Here is a 24,929-nt window from a genome sequence, read left to right as displayed (position 1 = left end):
CCATCAGTACTGGCGTTTGTCCCTAGCATGTCCAACCTGAGAAGAGAGGCAAGGGAGTTGGGGGTAATTGCAATTAGGGCTGTGACACTTCACAACACCAGAGCACCGCCAATCACATAACACAAATTTTACAGAAGCTGAAATGTAACTTAGGAAATTTAATTATTTCCTCAAAGTTTCCTCAAACCTACCATAGGAATGGCTATTAGGATTCAAATTCATCTCTGGCTGACTCCAGAGACCATATACAGATATTCTTTGCTCTCTTTCATATTAAATATGGTTAGTGATTTTTATATAGTAGGGGCCAGATGCCATAAACTCAAATGGAAAAAATTAGTTCCTAGTTCACCAAAGCCCTTAACCTATTTCCCCAAAATGGCACAAAACATTAAAATCCTATATATCAATCCTCCAAGGAACTCACACTAATTGTGGCTATCAACAGATGGTAGGAAGTATTTTTTTACCTTTCCTAAATATGATGCTATGATTAACAGTAAAGCTTCTGACGGGGGCACCTGGGTGGCAGTTGGTTAAGCATCTGACTTCAGCTCAGGTCATGATCTCACAGTTCATGGGATGGAGCCCCACGTTGGGCTCTGTGCAGACAGCTCAGAGCCTGGAGCCTGCTTCAGATTCTGTGTCTCCCTCTCTCTCTGCTCCTCCCCCCCTCATGCTCTGTCCCTGTCTCTCAGAAAATAAACAAATGTTAACAACAACAACAAAACAGTAAAGCTTTTGAAACCAATACTCTTGGTTTTTGTTTTCTCATCTCATAGGGAAAAAAAACCCTTATAATTGGTAGGTGACATATGTACACGGCAGAACTTTTATCTTTTCACCTCTCAATATGTTTTACCACTTCCAAGTTATATTTTAATACATGGGTTTTCCTGACTTCTCAGGCTTATTCACTTTCTTCAGATTTTCCTACTTTCTTAGAAAAAACTTTCACTTCATGAAATGAAGATGACAGCTATACTGCAAAACACATTTAAACAGATCCCTAAATATGATGTGACTATGAACAGCTGAGATACAAGTGCAGTACATTCTATATTTTCCTACCGAAACTTGGAAGCCATGTGAATATTGTTAAGGTAGATTTCTGATTTAGAAAATAAATTCTGGGCAAAATGGTTGCAAGCTCTTATAGAAAATATCTGGATAGTAAAACTTTTTTTTAAATGTCTTTTTAAAAAATATTTATTTTTGAGAGAGAGACAGACAGACAGACAGACATACAGAGAGAACACCAGCAAGGGAGACACAGAATCCGAAGCAGGCTCCAGGCTCCGAGCTGTCAGCAAAAAGCCTGACACGGGACTCAAACCCACAAGTCTTGAGATCATGACCAGAGCTGAAGCTGGACGCTCAACCGACTGAGCCACCCAGGTGCCCCAGGATAGTAAGACTTCATAGCGAGGAATAACCAGATAGTAGTTCCAATGGAAGCAGAAACAGTAACTAGAAAGTTTGACAATATATGGCATAACTGCAAACAGATGTATTTTTAAAAAACCCAGAAGGAACTGGCACAATAACTTATGGTCATAAACCTGACCTGAAGCTATTAAGAAATGATATAGTATCTATTTCATACATCTTGCTTATTAAAGAAAAATCTTCCTAAAATACAATGCATACTATCAAAAACTCTTAATGGCTCATTTTCTTCAAACTTTTTTTTCTTTAAGTAAACTCTACGACCAACACTGGGCTTGAACTCACAACCCCGAGACTGAGTCACATGCTCCAAGACTGAGCCAGCCAGGAGCCCCTGCTCGCTCATTTTCTAAGATACTCTTTTTTCTTTTTAACCCCCCTAAGGCATTCTTATACTGAAAGTACAGTAGTGTTTCTGTATTTATCTTTGGCAAACGACAGTCGTAACATAAAAGCAACACACTAAGGTCTAAAATTGAGGAAACTTTAGCATATATTCCAGTGCATATATATTCTCCCACCATTCACCCCTGTATTTTTGAAGTGTGGTATCTCTGGCATTTAACTGTTTTGAACCTTGAGTTATTACAGTGAAAGAGGTAAATCATTTATTTGAATTTATAATATATTTATAAGGTTCAATCTTCAAGCAGTATAATGTCAGAAGCTTCCCACTCTGCCCTCCGTTTGCCTCTCACTTCCTCCCTCCAAATAGGAAACTCTGCAGCAAGTTTTTTGTTTATCCCTGCTAGAAGACAGAGATACTCAACAAATGCATGCTCCTTTCTTTACAAATGAGCCTTTTCATCTAATTTCCCAGGGAAATCTTTCCATAATCAGTAATTATAGAGCTTCCTTATATTGTTCTAGAAGTACTGGTTATTAGTGTATATATATCCATATGTGTTTATGTATACATAGATATAGATATACACACACATATTGTTTTAAACAACAGCACATGATTACATTGCATGCAGAAATATGTCAAAGATTTCTTCCAGCTGTCACACTACATGCTTTCCCTCTACCCTACCCTTGCCTCTCATTTGACAAACTGCATTGTCCTTCCTTTATTCCACAAAACCTGAAAATTTCAAGTTCATGCAAGTTGGTACTCAGTAAATGATTGTTAAATGAAAGGAATGATAAGACATTTTCAAGTACATTAATATATATATTTTTAAAGTTCCCACCAATTGGAGCATTTTATTTATTATTATTATTTTCAGTAATCTCTGCACCCAACGTGGGGCTCGAACTCACAACGCTGATATCAAAAGTTGTATGCTTTTCCAACTGAGCCAGCCAGGCAACCTAATGAGTTACTTTTTTAGATAAAATTATATGTATTTGCAGATAACAGAATTTTAGATTTTAAAAATTCACAAGAACCAAAAAAAAAAAAACAACCCAAAAAACCCCCCAAAACCAATGACACAAGAAACAATGGAAAATTACTACAAATAATAGAATTTAGTAAAATAACATGCTCTACAAAAATCAATTTATAATAATCAACAGCTACACATATTCATATATCTGAAGGAAACAGAAAATGGGATTAGTTTTAAATTATCATGAGAATATAAAACAGGGATCATGAATTAAATAAGTAAATGAGATTTTTAATATCTACCTTTGGTTGATAATTTAAACGTCTCTACTTTCTATATTCTGAAAACATTTTATCAGTACTTGGCATATGTGAGGTGCTAAATAAATGCTGAATAAATGACCAAACAGGAAAAATATCCTCTTGTGAAGGTATTATCAGCGAAATGAGCAAATGGCAGATGAGAGAAAATTATTAAAACAAAAGGAGTACTTTTATTCTTTACTCTTAAAGGACCGCACATGCACTTTTTAACTGAGCTCACCCATTTGTTGAAAAAGGAGACAAAGCCATATCCTTTAGACTTTCCCGTTGCCATGTCTTTTACCACTCTGGCATCTCTGAAATCAGAAATAATCATAAGTTTAGGTTTACAAACTCTCTTCTGTATATCAAATGAGAATGTCATACACAACTCACTTTTATGTTTCATCTTCATTAAAATGAACCTTTAATACATATTTACCTTTTTAAATTCTATAACATCATGTATTAGCAAATGAGGCTTTATAAACATGCAAATCAATAACTTCTTAAATATATATGTATATACTGTACAAAAACTGCCTCCCATTTCAAAAAGTTTTTAAACTTTCAAATCTTAAGCATGGTAAAAGCAGCTATTCATATGAAATTGTTTAACCATTTATAGGGTTCACAGGCACATTAGATGAATGGCTTTCTTTAACCATGCAATTTATAATTTTCTATTTGATACCATATACTACCTAATCATTAAAAAATTAAAATAGAAAACTGGAAACTGAAAGAATGAAAGGCTGTATATTTCCTAAATTAATTAAATTATTTCATTTTCTCAGATCAATCGACACCCCCCTTTTGGACTATGGGTAAATTTTGAGAACTTGATGTTTCCAGAAATGCTAAATCATTGAAGAAAAACAGTAGACACACACTTTAGTTTTAAACTATATAAGAAAAGATTTTACACTGAATTTTAAATCAGCAATCATATAAGATTGATTGGAAACTACAAGATATAAAAGCAAAATTTTAAAAAGTCAGAAAGTAAAAAAGCACGCCAACATTTATCCACTGTGAACCGTAGCTTGTAGTTAGCCAGGGCAATTCTGTCCATTCTTCAGAGATACTCTGCAAAATAACCAGAGCCCTATTATTTGAGATTGAGTAAAAAAACCCAGCCATGATAGCTAAAACTCCATACCTCAAAAAATTGGACTCAAATTGTGCTTCACAGGCAATCTGCTTTTAAGTTAGCCAGGTATGTCACAATGCTTGTTCTCTCAGGACACATGAACAAAACAGGCACTTTCACAACAAAAACCCAAGTCAGAAAGCCATGCAATATAATTTTATATTAAAGTATACATAAGCATATTTCGATCAATTTAGAAGTGATTTATTAAATGTTGAGGGTCAAAATGACAAAGAGGTGGTGGTGAAAGGGAAAACTAAATGCAAGTCACTTCTCAATATGAAAAAATACTTAAATTATTGGTATGGTACACATGCATTTGATAGATGACTCACTTCTATACCAAAACTTGTTAAACTACCCTAAACTCAAGGAATAGAGTATAAACTACATAAAGCAGGGCACAAAAATACTGTATCTTTTATACTACATATTTTAATAGGCTACCACTTTACTGCACACCATCTATAAACTGAGCACTGCTGTAGGATCTCTACAGAGAATGCCTATCACAAGAACCTTTCAATATATATTTATCAATTTATCTCCTTTAACAAAAAAAGGAAATGATGCTACCAGTTGAAATCGGTTCTTTTAAATTTAGGAACGCTAACTCCTAGGGTAGCCTAAAACTTAAACATTATACATTATCTCAAATGAAAATTATAATCTATAAATTATAAAAGTTATGAGAGGACTTACCAAAAAATATATATACACACATCAATAATCATGGTTAATAAGAAAATCTAGACTATAATTATGATACCAACATATTTAACAAAAAGAAATTACTGATCCATGATTAAAGTCATGAAATTATTAAAATTTGAGTCATTTAACTGAAAAGCCCGGATTGTTAAATAATCTTTATCTAATCCCAAACTAAAATCCCCATGTTTTCACAAAAGCTACTTCAATCAAAGTCAAAGCATTTAATAAAATAGCTATTTGAATCTGTTAAAATGTTAGAAAAATTTTTTCTTCTTAAGGTTAAGTTTCAGGATATGTTAGCCTTGAAATATATTTAAGTCTTACTTATTTCTGAAAGGGTTCTCTAAGGAAGAAGCAGCAAAGATCTAGATCAGGGTTCTTTAATCCTTCTTTAATCCTTTTATGGTCCTGTGACTACTCTGAAAATAGGATAAAACTTACAAGATACTCCACACCAAAATGAAAACAAACACAAAATTTTGTATACAGAGATTTATAGAGCTTTTGAGAGGCCAAAGGTTAAGACCTTCCAGTCTAGATATTTGAAAGTAAGCTAACCATCATCAAAACCCTAAGGGAGATTAAAAGGAACAATCAAGAAATTAGAACTTTACTTATTTTCCAAATCCGTTCTCACAAAGAAAAAAATGTCGCCTAACAGAAGAGTCCATTTATAAACCCTGATCTTCCGGCCATTCCTTGTTCACTGTTCATTTTCATCCTACGAATGAACTACAACTCTTCAAATGAAAACTCCCCAAATCTATCACCAATACTATTGGCATTTACTTTCCAGTCTCATCTTCTCATCTCTGCTGTTGGTCTGCTTCTCAAACCAAACCAAAGCTAACATTTCCTTTTTACTATTCTTCTAGCTAGAATAACAATAATAAAGCAACCAGAAATCCCAAAGTTCTGTTTTCTAAATTCAGCAAGTACCTACAAGTACTGTAATCAACTTATTCTTACTATATTATGGCACGCTTTTCAAAATACTGAAGTTCTCTTATGATGAATACTACCTTGAGTGAGCCATTTACAAAGGGCCTACACTGTATGATTAATAACAAATGCAAGCAAGACAGTGCTCCACAAAATACATAAAGGCATTATTATTAACAGTAACAACAACCACAAAAGGGTAGATACCTGGGTATTAACATTTAACAACTGCTTTTTAGGGTCAATTGTTAAGGTTTCTTTTTGTTAAAATATATTAACATAAAATGCATGGTATCATAGAAGTGCTCCAAATGTACAAATACCTTAGTCACAGCACAAGGTTACTAAAGATTATGACCAAGCTAGCAAGACACTTATATAAAAGAAACAATGTGTACAATAGCAAATTTGTCACGTAAGAGCTCATGCTAACTGAAAAAGGATTTTAAAATAATTAAAGACCAAAGATTTATTTATCAATGGGAAAAATAATCTTTGGTCATAAACTGCTTAAATAGTCTCTAAACGTAAGGAATTATACTCCAGTGTTAAAATTAACGTCCAAAATTCATAACAGATTTTCAAATTACTTCTACATAAGATTGTTTCTAATTAAAATCAGTTTAAATTTATATTCTGTTACTTACGATATTCTTCCAAATGGTGCAAAAGCAGCTTTTATGTCTTCAGTTGTAATTTCAGGACTGAGATCACCAACAAAGACATGGAAATGATCTTATAAAAGGGAAGGAAGGGGAAGTGAAAAGAAAAATAAAATTTTAGAATATAAAATATACTAAAATCTATTTAATAAAGTAATCTTAATTTACAGATTATAGTAAAGTATAAGTAAAACACTATCCTATGTCTATACAAATCCTATCAATTTTACACATAATGAATCAAGGTCATAATATAGGAAAGATTCTCTTAAAGACTGTGATATATCTAACTGGAAACTGACAATTACATTTCTACTTACAGCCAATGATTACACTGTCTACAACAATAATATAATAATATATAGTAAGTTTTGCAAAAAAATTTAATGACTTAATTACCATTTTAATAGTAATTATTTACATTTATCCAATTTACCACTATATTAAAGTTTTAAAAATAAAATAAAATAGTGGTACTGTGAGATATGTAGACTAGATTTGCCTCAGTTAAGACAATATGCTGAAGCTAACTAAACTACATGATATACTTGGTTTAACCATATTTTGTGAAGAACAATCAAAGAAATACCTTGCATTGCAACAGTTTGATGTTAAAGTATTTGACAGTTTTCTCAAAAGCCAACAGTTTTGGTTGCCCAGACATTACACCATTCAGTTTATGTGAATCCATGTGCAAGTGAACTAAGACTGAAGGCAACAGAATGAAAACAGTAATCCCTTCACTTTATATCAGAGCCATTAAAAAAGCATTGGAGAGAATTAACGATCCCATATGTGAAGTTTTTTTTTTTTTTTAAAGACAATGGTCAAAAAAAAAAAGGAAACATAAAAATATAAAATAGTTGGATCAACGCTTTAAAAGGAACACATACATCAACTTTGACAAAGTATATTTGGAAAGAAAAGTTACCCCCATTTGGCAGGCCTTAAGCAACATATTGGATTGCCATTTGGGAAACACAGTTTCAGGAGCAACTCAAGCAATCAGAAGATCTGGGTATGAAGCACAGATCATGACCTCAAGGAAGCAGGGTATCTTGCCCTTTAGTTGGTGAAAGTATTTCTAAGGCATCAGCTGCTACCAAGGGGGTCAGAGAGCTTGAAATAGCACCAAAGTAGTGAATAAGCCACACTTGGTCAACACTGGGAAGAAGGGGGAAAATTACTGCCTGAGAGACAAACAGAAATACGACCTCCTCCCTCCCACCTCCCCCCAATATCAAACAAAAAAACTTCAAGTGGTTAGTGAATACCCTTTCAAGAGATTTCATTTTATGTTTAAGAAGATACAATTACCTTGTGAACGCTGTGTGCTGACAACGGTACTACCTGATGACAAAGATTAGATTTGTTCTTAAATTTATTAACACAAACACATTCAATCATATCTTAGGATAACGATCAAAACATTACTGCAAACATGTATGATGTTTATATGCTTTACAATAAAACTACTGTGTACAATAAAAACAAACGTTCAAAGAGTATAAAATATACTTACTGCTTGTATCTTTCTTTTGACTGCTGGGGGTTGTTGCCCAATTCACTTTGACTTCCTAAAAAAAATTTTCTACATTTATACTCCATAACAATAAAGCTCAAAATCAGGTATTACAAGATTTGTATCTATAAACACATAGAAAGGTATATGTTGTAGATGAAACATTCAAGGGCTGGTCAAAGTTTCAATACTTATCTTTTAACCTACACTTACGCAAATGTTGGCAAATCCTAATCTTACGTACTTCTCTGTTAACATTCAACTAACCTTTCGTATCTAAAGTAACAATAAATTCTTTCCTTTTATTCTTCCCCATTAGTATCCAAAGTTCTAGATGTTTCATCCAAGCTTGTGTAATTCAACAAATATTTTAGTATTTACCATGTGTGAGGCACCATGAAGAATACCAACATAAACGTGTCCTCTAAAAGCTTAATCACATCTTTTAAATATTAAATGTGACCTTTTGCTATAAAGTGAATATACTACTTCTAAAAGATAAACAAAACTACATGCAACAAAAATTTTCAAGTCACATTCATTCATTCATTTTGAGAGAGAAGAAAAATAAGGAAAATAAGGAGAGAGAAAATCCCAAGCCAGCTCCATGCTCAGTACAGAGCCCAATATAGGGCTTGATCCCACAACCCTGGGATCATAACCTGAGCCAAAATCAAGAGTCAGACACTCAACTGAGCCACCAAGACACCCCTCAAGTCACCTTCTTTAATTATGACAGCTTACCTTACCCATTATCTTCCGCCCATTCATAGCAGCTAGCGCTGCAGCTGCATGACGATGCTCATAAAACTCCACAAAACAATATGGATCATTTCCAGCTGTCTGTCGAAGAAACACAAAAGCCAAATGTAAGTTGTACACTCTCATTACCTTGGAATTATGTAAAGTTTTGTGTATCTCAATTACTAGGCCAAGGAGAACGAAGGGTCCATTCTACAAATAAACTTTCAGATAAGGAAGTAAACACTTAAAAATGAAATACAGTAATTTTATAAAACATTATCTTCTTCAGGGAACCTGGGTGGCTCAGCCTCTGACTTTGCCTCACATCATGATCTCACAGTTCATGAATTCAAGTCCCACATCCAGCTATCACTGACAGTGCAGAATCTGCTTCAGATCCTCTGCCTCTTTCCCTGCCCCCTCCTCCACATGAGCCCCCTCTCTCTTTCTCAAAAATAAACATTTTTTTTTTAGTGTTTATTTATTTTTGAGAAAGAGAGAGCAAACAAGAACAAAGCAGGGGAGGAGCAGAGAGAGGAGGAGATATAGAATCGGAAGCAGGCTCCAGGCTCCGAGCTGTCAGCACAGAGCCTAATGTGGGGCTCCAACTCATGAACGGCAAGATCATGACCTGAGCCGAAGTCGGATGCTTAACCAAGTGAACCACCCAGGCGCCCTATTCAAAAATAGACATTAAAAACAGAACAAAACAAAACAAAAAAAACCCCACATTTTCTTCTTCAACAGGTTATACTATACTACTACATTTAATTTAATTTTGTATTAATGATTAAGTGTTCTGCTTATGGATGGATGAATATATAAGCTAAACACACATTCCTCATCACATAATTATTTCTTTTACTACAGACATTAGTTAAGTTTGACTAGACTCTTATGTTTTCTCAGTGCTGACTTTTAATGATCTCTTCTCTCCCTTCCCTGTTATGTGTTACTCTTTTATTGCTATAAACATATATATATCCTTACTGCTTCTAATTTGCTAAGCGGAAAATCTCAGCCAACTTTATTAAACCTGTTCAGGCTCTGAAAACTGAAAAAGTTTTCTGATAAATGAAGTTTTTAGAATAGGTTTTTTTTTTTTTTTTTTTTTTAATTTCTAGGAGAGAGAGAGAGAGAGACAGCATGAGCAGGGGAGGGTCAGAGAGAGAGGGAGTCACAGACTCTGAAATAGGCTCCAGGCTCTGAGCTGGCAGTCAGCACAGAGCCCGACGCGGGGCTCGAACCCACGAACCGCGAAATCATGACCTGAGTGAAAGTCGGACGCTTAACCGACTAAGCCACCCGGGCGCCCCTAGAATAGGTTTTAGAATGTGGACCTTCTGGGGTGCCTGGGTGGCTTAGTCAGTTGAGTGTCTGACTTGATTCTGGCTCAGGTCATAATCCCAGGGTCACAGGATCAAGCCCTGCGTTGGGCTCTGTGCGGAGTTTAGAGCCCTTATGAGATTCCCTCTCCCTCTGCCCCTCTCCCCAGCTTGCATGCTCTCTCTCTCTCTGTGGAAAAAAAAGGGGGGGGAGGAGGGACACCTGGGTGGCTCAGTTTGTTAAGTGTCCAACTTTGGCTCAGGTCATGATCTCACCATTCCTGAGTTTGAGCCCCACATCGAGCTCTCTGCTGTCACCACGGGACCTGCTTTGGATCCTCTGTCGCCCTCTCTCTGCCCCTCCCCTGCTCGTTCTCCCCCCTCCCAAAATAAACTTTAAAAAAAAAAAAAAAGAATATGACTTTCTGACATCAATTTTTTGCCTGCTTAGAAGTCTTTTAAACATTCTCCTCTTTTCTGCTGATGTTCCAAGTAGATGAGGACTGATAAGCTTGGATGCTTTATGGTAAAATAAAGCAGCAGAAAAAAACACCTCATATTTTATACCTATCTGCAAAATATAAAATGACTTTTAAGAGTCCATTTTTTAATTCTTTCCATAAGTATAATTGTTAAAACAGGAAACTAATTCAACAGACTAGAATGACTGTAGAATAAAGAAATACACTATTTTGTTTCAAGCACAATTAATATTTTAAAAAGGTCATTGGCAAGGATTTTTAAGAATGTTAGAGTGAGGAAGAAACCACAAAACTAATAATATTGAGACGATCATTATTTTGTTTTAAAAATATTAGGGTGGCTCAGTTGGTTAAGCGTCCAACTCTTGGTTTCGGCTCAGGTCATGATCTTACAGTTTGTGATTTCAAGCTCCATATCGGGCTCTGTACTGACAGTGAGAAGCCTGCTTGAGATTCTCTCTCTCCCTCTCTCTCTCTGCCCCTCCACCCTGCATCTCTCTTCCTCTCAAAATAAATAAATAAAACTTAAAAAAAAATAGTTAAAAAAAATCAGAGAATATAAAAATGTTTTAAAAATTGCATAATTCAAACTAATGCTACACTTAATGGTAACTGTATTACAAGAGTCAGTGCAGTCAGGCAACAGGATGGGATTAGAAAAAGCAGCTTACACTTAAGTATAATCAATTGAAAAAGCATCTTCATTTTACTTAATCTGTACCCAGAAAAAACTGTACCTCTTACATAAAAGGAACCTAAGCACTCACACTATCAGCCTTTATACGCCAGAGACTATAACATTCATAAATATGAACACCAGTCCAGTAGCGTGAATAGACTGGAATTCATACCTTTTTTTTTTTTTTTTTTTTAATTTCTGAAAGAGAGAGAGACAGGATGAGCGGGGGAGGGTCAGAGAGAGAGGGAGACACAGAATCTGAAACAGGCTCTAGGCTCTTAGCTGGCTGTCAGCACAAAGCCTGATGCGGGGCTTGAACCCACAAACTGTGAGATTATGACCTGAGCCAAAGTCAGAGGTTTAACTAACTGAGCCACCCAGGTACCCCAGGAGAGAGAATCTTAAGCAGGCTCAACGCTGAGCATGGAACCCAAAGTGGAACTTGATCCCACGACCCTGGGATCATGACCTGAGCCGAAATCAAGAGTTTGATGCTCAAGTAATGGAGCCAAACAGGTGCCCCAGACTTGTCCTTTTATGTATACTATGATTTAGGGTTAACAGCAATTACAGATCAACGAATTCAGTGTTTTTTTCTATATGTTATGGTCTGATGGATGGGAACTGCCACCATGTAAGAAAACTTGAATCATCACATTTTAAAAGTTAAAAACACTTTCACCAAAAAAAAAACACAAAAGAACCCACTTTCACAATCTATTATTTTTGACCCAATTTCCCAATGTAATTGGAGTAACTGAATTTTCAGACTAGCCAATCAACTGACACCACATATAAAACAATGCACATTAAAACAAGAGCCTACTAAAGTTGTCATCTGCTCAGGAAATGATTAGTTCTATTGTCTTCTTCCTTTATTTACTAATAAAACAAATTAAACTCACTGGCTAAAACTGATTCAAATACATTATAATTACTAGAAATTTAGACTATATGAGCTAATTTTTTTTCAGGTTTCATTTATTTAAGTAATCTCTACTCCCCATGTGGGGATTGAACTCTAAACCCCAAGACTAAGAGTTGTGTGCTCTTCCAACTGAGCCAGCCAGGTGCCCCCCCCTCCTTTTTTTTAAATGAATGATCTTGCAGGTTTTTGGGTTTTGGTTTATTTTTTAAGTAATCTGTACACCCAGTATGGGGCTCAGACTCACAACCCTGAGATCAAGAATTGCATGCTCTTCTGACTGAGCCAACCAGGCACCTCTGTATTAACTAATTTTTTTTTTTTTTTTTTTTTTAAGGTTTTTATTTATTTTTTACAAATAGTTTATTGTCAAATTAGTTTCCACATAACACTCAGTGCTCATCCCCAAAGTGCCCTCCTCCATGCCCCTCCCCCNTAACACTCAGTGCTCATCCCCAAAGTGCCCTCCTCCATGCCCCTCCCCCCCTCCCCCCCACATCCATCAGTCCTCAGTTTTTGTCAGCATTCAAGACCTATGCATTAACTAATTTAAGAGTTCATGGAGGAGGGGTGCCTGGCTGGCTCAGTTGGGAGAATATGTGACTCTTGACCTTGGGGTTGTGAGTTCAAGAGCCATTAAGTGCTGGATGCAGAGAACACTTAAAAATATAAAAATAAAACTATCCTTAAAAAATAAAAACCTTCCTGGAAGTAATGGGTTTAAATTATGTATTAAAAAAGAAGAAAGCTGGGGTGCCTGGGTTGCTCAGTCGGTTGAGCATCTGACCTCGGCTTAGCTCATAATCTCACTGTGAGTTCAAGCCCCGCGTTGGGCTCTGTGCTGACAGCCACTTCAGATTCTGTCTCCTCCTCTCTCTCTGCCCCTCCCGTGCTCAATACTATGTGTGTGTCTCTCTCAAAAACAAAAACTAAAAAATAAAAATAAAAAAGAAGAAAATTAACTAAGTAAAATACCCTTACATCCATAATCATTTTGCAGTTTTTACAAGGTCCAATCTGGCTAAAGAGCTGGAGAATTAGAGCTTCTGTCACATCTCTGGAAAGGTTGCCGACATATCTGAAACACAAAGAAAAACAACTTACCATTTTAAATTTGCTTTTTTTTTTTTTAAATCAGTCTCTAAAGTTGCTTACTGAAAAAGAAATTTGGGAAATAGGTAGATCTCTGCTTTAAACTACACTTTTGGGAAGAGCTTCTGAGTTTGTGAGAACTTCAAAATTTCTTTCAAAGCAGATGTATGACATGCTGCTTGCAAATACACTGACACCACCAGTAGAGAGAATCGTGTGTGTGTGTGTGTGTGTGTGTGTTTAGTCAAGGTTTTGCAAATCAAACCTGTTCTTTGTTTCTAAGTTTGTAGGTTTACCTTAGAAAGACACACTTTATACTATCCAACCAATACTTTGGTTCACACAATGTATTTTTGAAAAATCATAGGTAAATCACTTATCACGGGTTGCACATGGTCACAAAGGGATGGAAATTTTCCAATAAATATTAGTAATCAGTGGAAGTATAGAGGGAGAAGGATTCCAGGAGACTTAACAAATAATATGCCTTGGTGACTAACAAACTTAATTAGTGTAAATGGTGTATTACAGGACCACATGACTGGCATAATCTTTTAAACGGTTTAAAGAAACTTTCAAAATTATTTTGAAATGAGATTTCTAGAGATGTCATGACTTGGGAGGTTTATCACTTCTGAAATCAGAAGACAACCTCCCAACAAATGTAATTTCTCATTTTTATGGACTTTCTCCCCAGAAAAATAAACATCCACACATGCCAGAAAGTATAGATTTTCTAATTCCTTCCTTCCACTTACTGGTTCCATAGACATGTATTTAGTCCTTACTTATGAAAGCATTGGAATAGGTTAAAATGGCAAGGGGAGAAGGGCCGCGTCTTCAGAAACAATGAATAACATTCAAAGATCAGGTAATGATACTCAAAAATCAAAAGCAACATCTATACCAGCAACAGTTCTCCAGTATTGGAGGTTAATACATCAGGTCCTTATCTTTTTTTTTTCTGAGAGAGAGAGAGACCATGTGAGCAGGGGAGGGTCAGAGAGAGAGGGAGATACAGAATCTGAAGCAGGCTCCAGGCTCTGAGCTAGCTGTCAGTACAGAGCCAGACGTGGGACTCGAACCCACGAACTGTGAGATCATGACCTGAGCCAAAGTTGGACACTTAACCGACTGAGCCACCCAGGCGCCCCCATCAGGTCCTTATCTTGAATATCGGTAATTAAGCATTTATCCTGCCCTGAGTAGAAACTAGAGTGTAGTATAATCTAATAGATCTAGTTGATGAAGGTAAAACTGTCATTTACAGAAAAACGCTGGTCAGTAAGTATAGAGGGAATTAAATTAGTAAACAATGTGTCAGCCCTACTGAAACGATTAATTCAGGCAGGAATCATTACTGGATGCGAAACCATTATATGAAAGGATGGTGTGAAAACAGGTATTTGCAGAGTCCCAAAGTTATTACACAGATTACTTAACATTGCAAAGTGAAAACTCAACCCTAAAAGAGACAGCCTTGGCTGTTTCACCACTGTGGGCCAGAGATCAAACTTTAAATCATTTTATGGATGGACGAAACATTTTTGTGTACCATATAAAATACACAGTATCACGTATGAAGTATTCAAATAAATGTCTAACTTGAATCTAGTCAAGTTTAAATTTAGACCTAAGTTTATAAAATACAAATTCAGATATGGAGTAGTATATAAGAAAACTTGTTCGATCTTTTATTATTTGAGAAAGAGTGCACACACACACAAGCACGGAAGAGGGGCAAAAGGAGAGAGAGAGAAATCTTAAGCGGGATCCATGCTCAGTGGTGAGCTCAATGCAGGGCTCTCATCCCATGGCCCTGGGATCATGACCTGTGCTGACATGACCTGAGTGGAAATCAAGAGTCAGACACTTAAACCAACGGAGTCTCCAGGCGCCCATTTTTTTTTTTTTCTTTAAATTGTCCTGGGGCGCCTGGGTGGCTCAGCTGGTTAAGCGTCTGGCTTTGGCTCTGGTCATGATCTCGTGGTTCATGGGTTCAAGCCCTGCATCGAGCTCTGGACAGCTAGCTCAGAGCCTGGAGCCTCCTTCAGATTCTGTGTGTCCCTCTCTCTCTGATCCTCCCCTGCTCACGCTGTCTCTCTCTCTCTCTCTCCCAGAAATATATAAAACAAAGAAAAAAAATTAAAAACAAATTTGTTCTGGGGTGCCCACTTGACTCAGTTACTTAAGCATCCTGAACTTTGGTTCAGGTCAAGATCTCATGGCTTGTGCCCTAAATGCACAGAGTCCGCTTCAGATCCTCTCCCTCCCTCCCTCCCTCCCTCTGTCTCTCTCTCTCCCCCTCCTCAACTCATGCATACATGCATGTTCTCTCTCAAAAAATAAACAATAATTAAATAATTAAAAAATTGTCCTAGGGGCATCTAGGTGGCTCAGTTAAGTGTTCAACTCTTGAAAATATATAAATAAATAGTCCTAAAAAAATTAAAAAGAGAGCCCTGTTCTTGATTTAAAGAAACTTGAGGGGTACCTGGATGACTCAGTCAGTTGAGCATCCAGACTCTTGATTTTGGCCCAGGTCATGATCTCAGGGTCATGGAACCAAGCCCATGTCTGGCTCCACACTGAGCATAGAGCCTACTTAGGATTCTCTTTCTCCCTCTGTCCCTCTCCCTGATGAGTGCACTCTCTCTCTCAAATAAATAAAATGAAAAAAAATTTTTTGAAAGACAACAACCAAATACCATGATGAATCCTTGACTATAACCTAGATTTCGGGGGGAAGGGGAGGGGTTAGTATTTTCTTGCAGAATTCTAACCAATAAATGTAGAAGGAATGAGGGAAATCACCACTAAACCACCACAGTATTAACTGCTATTGGCAAGATAACCTATGGATCTTTTACTTAATGAAAATTTTAAGGAGAAATAGAATATGTATAGAGCCTCAGAGTATCTCCTCTGAAATATTTAATGATTAGTTCTAACCAATGAATCAGTTCTCTTAATGTATATCCCCACCTTCCTCTACGAAGTGAAGCTTAATTTCCCTCTTCCTGAGTGTAGGCTAGTCTTCCTGACTCAATTCTAATTAATAGTGGTGGGAAAAAAAAGTAGTCACTGTATAGTGGAGAAACCCTCTCAAGAGTGCCATAGTCATGTAAGACATCTCCTCCTCACATATTAAAGGAGAGTAAAGAGATGAGATGACTACATGCAATGTAGTATCCTGGACTGGATCCTGGAATAGAAAAAGGACTTAAGTGGGAAAATTGGAATAAACCTTGTTGTTAATATAGTATTGTACTAATGTCAGTTTCTTAGTCTTGATAACTATACCATGGTTTTGTAAGTTTTCAACATTAAAGGAGGCTGAGTGAAGGTTATATGAGAATTCTGTACCATCTATGCAACTCTTATGCCTATCTTCACCTGACTCTTATACCTATAAGAAAATCTTAGGATTGCATATATCATTAAGGAAAAAAATCGCTCTTCTGAAAATTTAATTCTACCACCTACTCTCCTAAAGCTAAATAATCTAGTAACAAGCAGGCAGTATTTAGAGAACTGCAATTCTATCACTTACTCTTTGCAAAATTGTCCAATTTTCTGAGACATATTCTGAGTGTTATTACCTACTTTGGAGATATGTTATTTTTTTAAAATGCTACTTTAAAAGGCACTGGGATTTGTATTGCTTTACAATTGTTTATTTAATACAGGCTGCTGTATACTGTAAGCTCCAGGAGCCTCTATCAATAAACTCTACATACACCTGTTTAGAGAAATGCTCTTCAGAGGAAGTTACACAAACAACTTGCTCTCAACCTTCAACACCATTAAAATAAACTGCAAGTAACATATATAACATTTTCATACCAAATAAATCAATCGTTAAAGTATTTTTCTTCCTCATGCAAATAAAAATAACCCATTAGTTTTGCTTTTTACCAACAAGTTAATCATTAATACCTACCTACTTCAAATTTTTAGCAGTTTAATGTTTCCAAATCTATTTGCTAAATATTAATCTGAAACAAAAAGCCCAAACTTAAAATCTGCAGACCCTTTTAATACTCATGATACCTTCAATTAAAAAACAAACAAGTTTCTTATAGTTTGTAGAACACACCATACTTTACAAAGTTCATTCTCATGTAATTTCTTTAGCTGTTCCATACTTTGTCACATACTATTCTGTTTCTGCAGAGAGGATTTCCAATTAACACCACAGATTTAAGTTACATGTGTAGTCAGTTACTTATTTTTTGGGGGGAGAGTGCTGCCAAACATCTTCCTTCCTATTTTTAGAGAAATCCTCACTCTATGGCAGAGGCTCACTTCTCTATAGAAGCTGAAAAGTCTTGATATGGTTTCGTAGTCTCCCTTACATGTGATCTAGGCTAGGTTGATTAGAGAAACTAGTCCTGAGAACGGAAGACAAAGATAGGGCTTAAAGAAGCAGAGACTGAAGAAAATCCATTTTGGTGGCAAACAGCAGTGGAGTCCTATGTCCAGTGAAAGTGGAAGCTGTGGTATCTGGTCCTTAGTGGATGTGATAGTAGCACCCTGAGAGTCTGTGCCTTGACAGTGACTGTGAGCCTGACAGCAGTCTCTTTCCCGAACATTTTCTAAGTCAGGTTCTATAACCTTCCTGCAAATGTGGGAGTGTCCAATAGCTTGTTTTTATAAATTCCTTTAATGCTTATATATTTTTTTGCTCCTTGCATTAGAAAAAAAATCCCAATTGAATACTGGAGCAGCAGTAAGCCAAGGTTCTCTGTCATGTCTATTGGATCACTAAACAAAAATGTGATTTTCTTACATTTATGTAAGTTTTGATTTTTTCAATGTTTTTAAACACTGAAATATCCCTTTTATAGCTATTCCATGGACTTCTCGTTAACAGCATAGACTAAAGTATCCCATGTTGATATTTATTATACCAACATTGAGATTATGTGCCAATCCTCTGTAGAACTGCAAAGTAAAGAGAGAAGTATATGAGAATTAACTGTTAAGACAAATAGACATCCATGGACTAAAAAAATGTCTTCCTGGGGCAGTTGGATAGATATGAATAGGAACTGTATATATTAGCTTACAATAGTGTATCAAAGTAGTGTCTTCAATATGAAAATTATATTGTAATTATGGGTTATGTAAGACAATGCCCTGTTCTTAGGAAATACAGGGCAAAATATTTAGGCCTGAAGTGTCATGTCTTTTCAAATGGTTCATCAAAAATATATACTTGAGGGGCACCTGGGTGGCTCAGTTGTTTAAGTGTCTGACTTCAGCTCAGGTCATGATACCGCGGTTGGTGGATTCGAGCCCCGCGTCGGGCTCTGTGCTGACAGCTGAGAGCCTGGAGCCGCCTTCATTTTATGTTTCCTTCTCTCCCTCTGTCCCTCCCCTACTCCTGCTCTGTCTCTCAAAAATGAACAAATGTTAAAAAATTTTTTTAAATATATATATACTTGAATGCGGTAAATTTGGCTATTAGCAACTAGTAAACCAACACAAAAGGCACCTACATCCTCAATGTATTATTTTTGTTACTTTTCTGTAGGTTTTTAATTTTTCAAAATGAAAAGCTACCTGAGAAGAACCAATGGAAAAAGTCATCGATATTACCAACGGTTCTGGTAGGGATAGGATTTCACACCAATTTTTGAAGCTGATAACTAAGTTCAAATAGCTATGAAACTGGAATCCAAAACATTTAAAACATTAATTTTTATTAGTATAGCTCTAGAAAATTTAACCCACAGGAAAAATTGACAAAGCAGAATGCTGTACTGGGTTTGTTTTGACATGTAAATAAACATTGTATCAAAGTGCAGAATTTGCAACGCTTCTGTAAAGGAGTTAAAAACACGAATAAGTTTTTATCTAATGGTAAATTCCTTAAGTGTAGAGATTTTCATTTTTATTCATGGTATATATCTAGTGTTGTGAGCCCTACCTGGAACATTTTATGTATTCTCTAAATATTTGTCAAAGACGTAACTGTATGCTCTCAGAATTACTATCGAACATTTGCAATTTGCTAGACAATTATCCCATTTTGCCTGAGTTACGCTGATTCAGGAGGAAATATGTCTTTTACTAATTATGAAATTATGTAGAACAGCAAATGGTTGTACATATACATCAGCTTCATAACCTATTATTTAACAATTGTCACTTTTCTGATACCTGAAACCCTCTTATTAGCTGGCATTTCCTTTACTTGGAGGTCAGACCATATAACTAACCCAGCCTGAAAAAATGTATCTAATGCAGTGCCTCCAGACATCCTAACAGGTCCATGCTCTCAAGTCTGTTCTCATTTTTATGTTTTGCAACAAACTAACACTTTTTAAGATTTTAAAGTAATCTCTACACCCCGAGTGAGGCTCCAATTTACAGCCAGGAGATCAAGAGTCCACATGACTGAGCCAACCAGGATGTGTTACAAACTAACATTTTAAAATTTATTTACTTTGTTAAAGATTATTTACTTTAGGAGAGAGAGGGAAAGAGAATCTCAAGCAGGTTCCACACTGTCATTGCAGAGCCCCACACAGGGCTCAATCCCACAAACAGTTGAGATCGTAAACTGACCCAAAATCAAGAGTCAGAAGCTTAACTGACTGAACCCAGCTGCCCCCAAACTAACATTTTAGATGACTGACATTACACTTTTGTAAACAAACCTACTAATTTTTTACTTCATTCTCACACCCCACTTCCAGTCTCTTGGTAACTACTGTTGCTCTATTTTCAAAATACACCCCAAATCAAACCACTCCTCACAATGTCTCCAAAGTACTGCTGACAAGAACTGAACACTGGTGATCTCTAAGTTAACAATGGAGAACACTCATTTGTGGCAAATGAAGGTATTTCCTCTAAGCCACTTAAGTACATAGGTGATACTTAGACTATCTTTTCTCAAGAACGAAAATCTTGATTCATTGCTTGGAATTATATCAGCTTTTAAAACAAATGTAGTGATCACTTACCATAGACTAGACACTGTGCTAAGAACATATTAAAAGGCCCTGACTTGTAAGCTCACGAAAACAAACATTTCATATAAAAAGTAAAAACACTGCTGGGAAAACTTTTGCATTTAACACTTACTCATGTTTAATCAAGACTGGTCTCACTGGAAGACTGGGGAGTTTTGGTTAAGGGAGGTAGAAGCCAGGGAGATAACATGCAATGTTAGAGCATGGACTACTTTAGCAAAGAGATTCTTGCATGGAGTGTTCTAGTAAATAATACAATGCACATTTAGCTTTAAGAGTTAAAGAGTTGAGGACAGTAGAGTTGCAGGATGATGAATAAAAAGGTATATGGCTTTTTATATGAGTTACTTGAACTTTAAGCTTGGCTTTTCCTCAGCTGCAAAAATGGACCTTTTACTGCAGAGTTCTGATGAAGATTAAATGAACATGTAAAGCATTTAACACAGAACCTGGCAATCATAAGCATTCAATAAATATTTGAATAAAATCTCCTTCATTATTTCTCCTGCAACGGTTGGTCCCCTGTCCCCATACTAGTACAATTTAACTACCTGCTTTTGTAGACTGGCCTGAGAAAGCTGAAGTTGTCTTCATTATTTGATATTCCCAACTCAACGTAATAAAAAGGTTTAAGTTCCCAGATATTTCTGGCAGTTTCTGAAATTAAAAATTTCAAAATAATATAAGAATCTTAAATTTAAAGACATGATAAAAGATGAGCAATGCTTAATCCAATATGCTCCTGGCTATCATACTTCTAGCAAAGGGGGGGGGGGGGGCGGTTTCCATAAAGCCTATAAGGCTAATAGTTTTTTAAGGAATATTAATCTACAGACATAATCTTTCAAAAAAAAGGGACACCCACTAATTCTTGCATCCTATTAAGAAGATATTCAACGCAACAGATTATTAGATAAACTAGCAAAAAAGTGTACTGATCTATTGAGAAAACAAGTGTGACTGTATTTCTCACAGATTAAAAACGGAAACACTTTTAGTGGTGAAAAAATAATCGATCACATTTTCTTCATTGTTATGAAGAAAGTTTCAGAAAGAAAGCTAAAATTGTATTTTTATCACATGGAGTTCTCAAATCGCCAGTATTCTAAAAATAAAAGCAAAAAGCCAGGTGAACGACTCAACAAGCCTTTTTTTCTTTTCGGGAAAAGCAACAAAGGCAAAAATCACCTCTTGAGAGAGTACTTTGAAAACCAAAGGAGAATGCTGTGGGGGAAGCAACAAGACTAAGAAAATATCCCCAGCTGAGGTCATTTAACACTAACAACTCTGAGGTGACTAAATCTGTTAAGGTATTTATCAACTGTTGCTTCAAAAAATGGATCCGCTCGCACAACTGCAACATGTCAATCACAAAAGTAGCAAGCGATGATGAAAATGTATTAAATCTATTTCCCCGCAGTCGAGATCTAGATATACCTCCGGGTGGGACTTCCACTTCAAAAAAAGCAGTTTCCAAATCCTTAGGGTGTTGGGGTTTCGGCTTTATGGTCGGGGGAGGGGAGCTACAGAAGGAAAGCCAAAGAGAGGTTAAAGAAAACTATTTGGCTTTTTTCCAACTGGCAACTGCGAGAATAAAGTTTATCTCACTAAAAATTGAGTACAAGTAGCCTCAAGAGAAAAGCTATCAACAAGAAGAAAATGAAAGGCAGAGGAGCGTTTCTGGAGGAAACGAAATGGAGTGAAATGAGAGAGAGACGGCTATAGAGATCAAATGAGGTTAATAAAGAAGGGGGGGAGCGGGAAAAACACAGAAGGAAAGCATGGGACAAAGAGAAAGGTTCACGGAGTTCTGAGGACGGTTTGAATGAAAAAGTCCTTTCTCCAGGCCTACGACCACAGACGGCCAGTGCCGAGGCCAAAGGCCACGCTATGGGGTGTAGTTCAGGCGACGGGATTAATTCAGAGGGCCGAGCCCCCTCTCCCTCCACCGTGTCCTCTCTCAGCCCGGGGCTGGGTCTCTAAGCATCCAGGTGTGCGCTACCGGGAAGAGCCATGAAACCGGGGCGTCCACAGAGAACAATAGGCTGGGGAGCGCGCCGAGCCGAGGCCTTCCTCCAGGACGACCACCATCCCGCCCCCCTCATCGCTGCCCCTGACTCACAGAGTCTTGGGCATCTCGTCCTCCATGGCTGCTGCTGTCGCGGCGGCGCCTCCGGTCCAGCTCCCTCCCCTTTACTACCTCCCAAATCTTTTGAGCGGCTATGGCTGCGGAATAGCGGGGTTTCTCGGCGGACCGGAGGCTACTCGGTCTCCTCCTTCCGCGGCAATTACACTAAGCCGCCTGTCGCAAAGCGAACAATGAAGCCCCAATACAAGATGGCGGCGAGCCGGGAGTTTAGGAGCAGCCAGCGAAGTGACCCGGGCCGCGCAGGCGCAGAATAATTTTGCACTTTCAACCTCCCTCTATCCATAAGTTCACTTGTTGCGCAGCCGCTCTCCTAGGCGACACTAGCGGTGTCAGACTGCGCCGGCGTAAGGGTTAACTACTTCAGGATTTGCGTAGTTTTTTGTCTTACAGTTCCAGATTCGAGTGTTTCAACAGTGAGTTATAAGGAAAGAGAAATCTTCATGCAAATGAAAAGTTCTAAGTGTTTCCCGAGGAAAAAAGACTTGGTACTATTGTTCAAATCCCCTAATTTTATGGCAAAAGTAGGCTGCGCCGCCCGGGAATCGAACCCGGGTCGCAAGAATGGGAATCTTGCATGATACCACTACACCAGCGGCGCTGATAGCATTTTGCTTCGCTGGAGTGTTGTAGAACTTCTGACAAGCAAGCGTTTGTTGCTATGTGAAGATGTTTATTCACTTAAAGATAAAGTGTATTAAGAGTCTATAATCTACTATTTTTCATCAATATAAGAAAAGATATTATCTTCTCTCATCCCAACACAGTTGAATCGGATTCCTATTTCTATTAAATCATTGCTCATTAATGTGCACTATGAAGAATTTGTGTTGATGTTAACCAAATTTTTGAGAGCCAGGAAAATATTTTCAGTTCCATGGTATACTCAATGCACTTTCGAAAATATTTAAGAAAGATTTGTTTAATGCAGATCGGTCAAAGAATCCTAAAACCAAATGAATCAGAAGATAAAGTTCAGTCCTTCTCGAAGGAGGCAGAAAAATTAGGACTCTGAGATGTGGTTCGGTGTTGTCATTAGGCATTTCGTGTTGCATTTTATAAATCATGTGAAATATGTTTCTATTTATGTGTTTATTTTTGTTGAAATATTTTTAAACAAAGGAGAATGTACACATCCCAAAATTTGATATCCTGTTTACAGTAGTTTCTTTAGGCTACATCCTAGGATTTCCATTTTTGGAATTGTCTTTAGAATCTGGGGGCACATTCTTCGGTTTTATTCAAAGATATTAAATATTAGCCTTTTGAGGATGAAAAAGACAAGTGTTAATAGTGGGTAGTATTTTTAAAATAGCTCTTTGTGATATAATTCCCCCATTTGAAGTGTATGGTTCAGTTGTTTTTAGTTTATTCACAGAGATGTGCAACCATTACTATAATCAATTTTAGAACACTTTCATTACTCCAAAAAGGAAATTCTTTTTTTTTTTTTTTTTTAATTTCTAGGAGAGAGAGAGAGACAGCGTGAGCAGGGGAGGGTCAGAGAGAGAGGAAGTCACAGACTGAAACAGGCTCCAGGCTCTGAGCTGGCAGTCAGCACAGAGCCCGACGCGGGGCTCGAACCCACGAACCGGGAGATCATGACCTAAGCGAAAGTCGGACGCTTAACCGACAGGCGCCCCCAAAAAGGAAATTCTTATAAATTAGCTGTCACTGTCTATCCCCCATCCTATCCAACTTCCTACTCACTAATCAATCTCTACAGATTGGCCTATCCAGCGAATATCATATAGATGGAATCATACAATATGTGGGTCTTTGTGGCTAACTTCTTTCACAACGCTTTATATGGTTCATACAAGTTGTAGCGTGTATCAGTACTTCATTTTTTTGGCTAAATAATATTCCGTTGTATGGATATAGCACAAGTATCTTTTAAACTTTAAAACCTTTATGAAAACTTTATGTTGTTTTATAAGTTTTCAATTATTGTATATTATGTGTTATATGACTATATATTTGTATATGTCATATAAATATATACTATTTATGTTAATTTGTATATTATATAAATATAAGTATATAAAATACATGTAATAGGTTACTTCTGCTTTTGTTTTGTCTTGGTTTTCTACTACAAACAATGTTGCAATAAGCATCCTAGTACCTATATCCTTATAACTGATTGTTTTATTTCTTTAGAATAGATTCCCAAATGTGAGATTTTTAAATTAGATGGTATATATATATATGTGTGTGTGTGTGTGTGTGTGTCTTGATATATAATTGTTTTTGAAAGCTTTTAGTCATTCATACCCCCATCAACAATATTTGAAAGTCAGTTCCGGAGATCTCATCTATTCTACCCTGTTTTCTCTTCCATTGAGGTACTAGTCTCATTAATTTTTGCTAATATGATAGATGAAAAATGGTATATCTTTGTTTTAATTTGCATTTTTAAAAACTACTACTGAAGTTGAGCATCTCTTTACCCATGTGGTGCTCTGT

At 36.7% G+C, this 24,929-nt stretch overlaps 1 protein-coding gene and 1 non-coding gene across 13 annotated transcripts in view; both read right to left on the bottom strand.

Annotated features, from left to right (window-relative positions):
* TIA1 (TIA1 cytotoxic granule associated RNA binding protein) overlaps positions 1-22,687 on the bottom strand; it is a 33,763-nt gene extending 11,076 nt beyond the window's left edge. For 3 of the 12 annotated variants that reach the window (XR_005529718.1, XM_039239543.1, XM_039239544.1), the window contains exons 1-7: positions 22,437-22,687; positions 13,218-13,314; positions 8,826-8,924; positions 8,082-8,136; positions 7,877-7,909; positions 6,545-6,632; positions 3,330-3,405 (exon numbers count right to left, since the gene is read on the bottom strand). Coding sequence is in view for 10 of the 12 variants with exons in the window: in XM_039239543.1 (XP_039095474.1) it covers positions 3,330-3,405; positions 6,545-6,632; positions 7,877-7,909; positions 8,082-8,136; positions 8,826-8,924; positions 13,218-13,314; positions 22,437-22,462 (474 nt within the window). In the remaining 2 variants the exon portion in view is untranslated. Of the gene's footprint in view, positions 1-3,329; positions 6,523-6,544; positions 6,633-7,876; positions 7,910-8,081; positions 8,137-8,825; positions 8,925-13,211; positions 13,315-20,865; positions 20,972-22,436 lie in introns of those variants that run through there. The other 9 variants (XM_039239541.1, XM_039239542.1, XM_039239546.1 and 6 more) reach the window with 7 other exon arrangements.
* A 303-nt stretch (positions 22,688-22,990) lies between these two features.
* On the bottom strand, positions 22,991-23,061 carry TRNAG-CCC. The gene has a single exon. It is a non-coding gene; the product is annotated as a tRNA-Gly (tRNA).
* Between the last annotated feature and the right edge of the window lie 1,868 nt (positions 23,062-24,929).

Source organism: Hyaena hyaena, unplaced genomic scaffold (genome assembly GCF_003009895.1).
Source record: "Hyaena hyaena isolate Hyena2069 unplaced genomic scaffold, ASM300989v1 scaffold_158, whole genome shotgun sequence".
Classification (NCBI taxonomy): Eukaryota; Metazoa; Chordata; class Mammalia; order Carnivora; family Hyaenidae; genus Hyaena; species Hyaena hyaena.
Note: the sequence above shows the minus strand (reverse complement) of the source record. Positions and strands in the feature narration are given on the sequence as shown.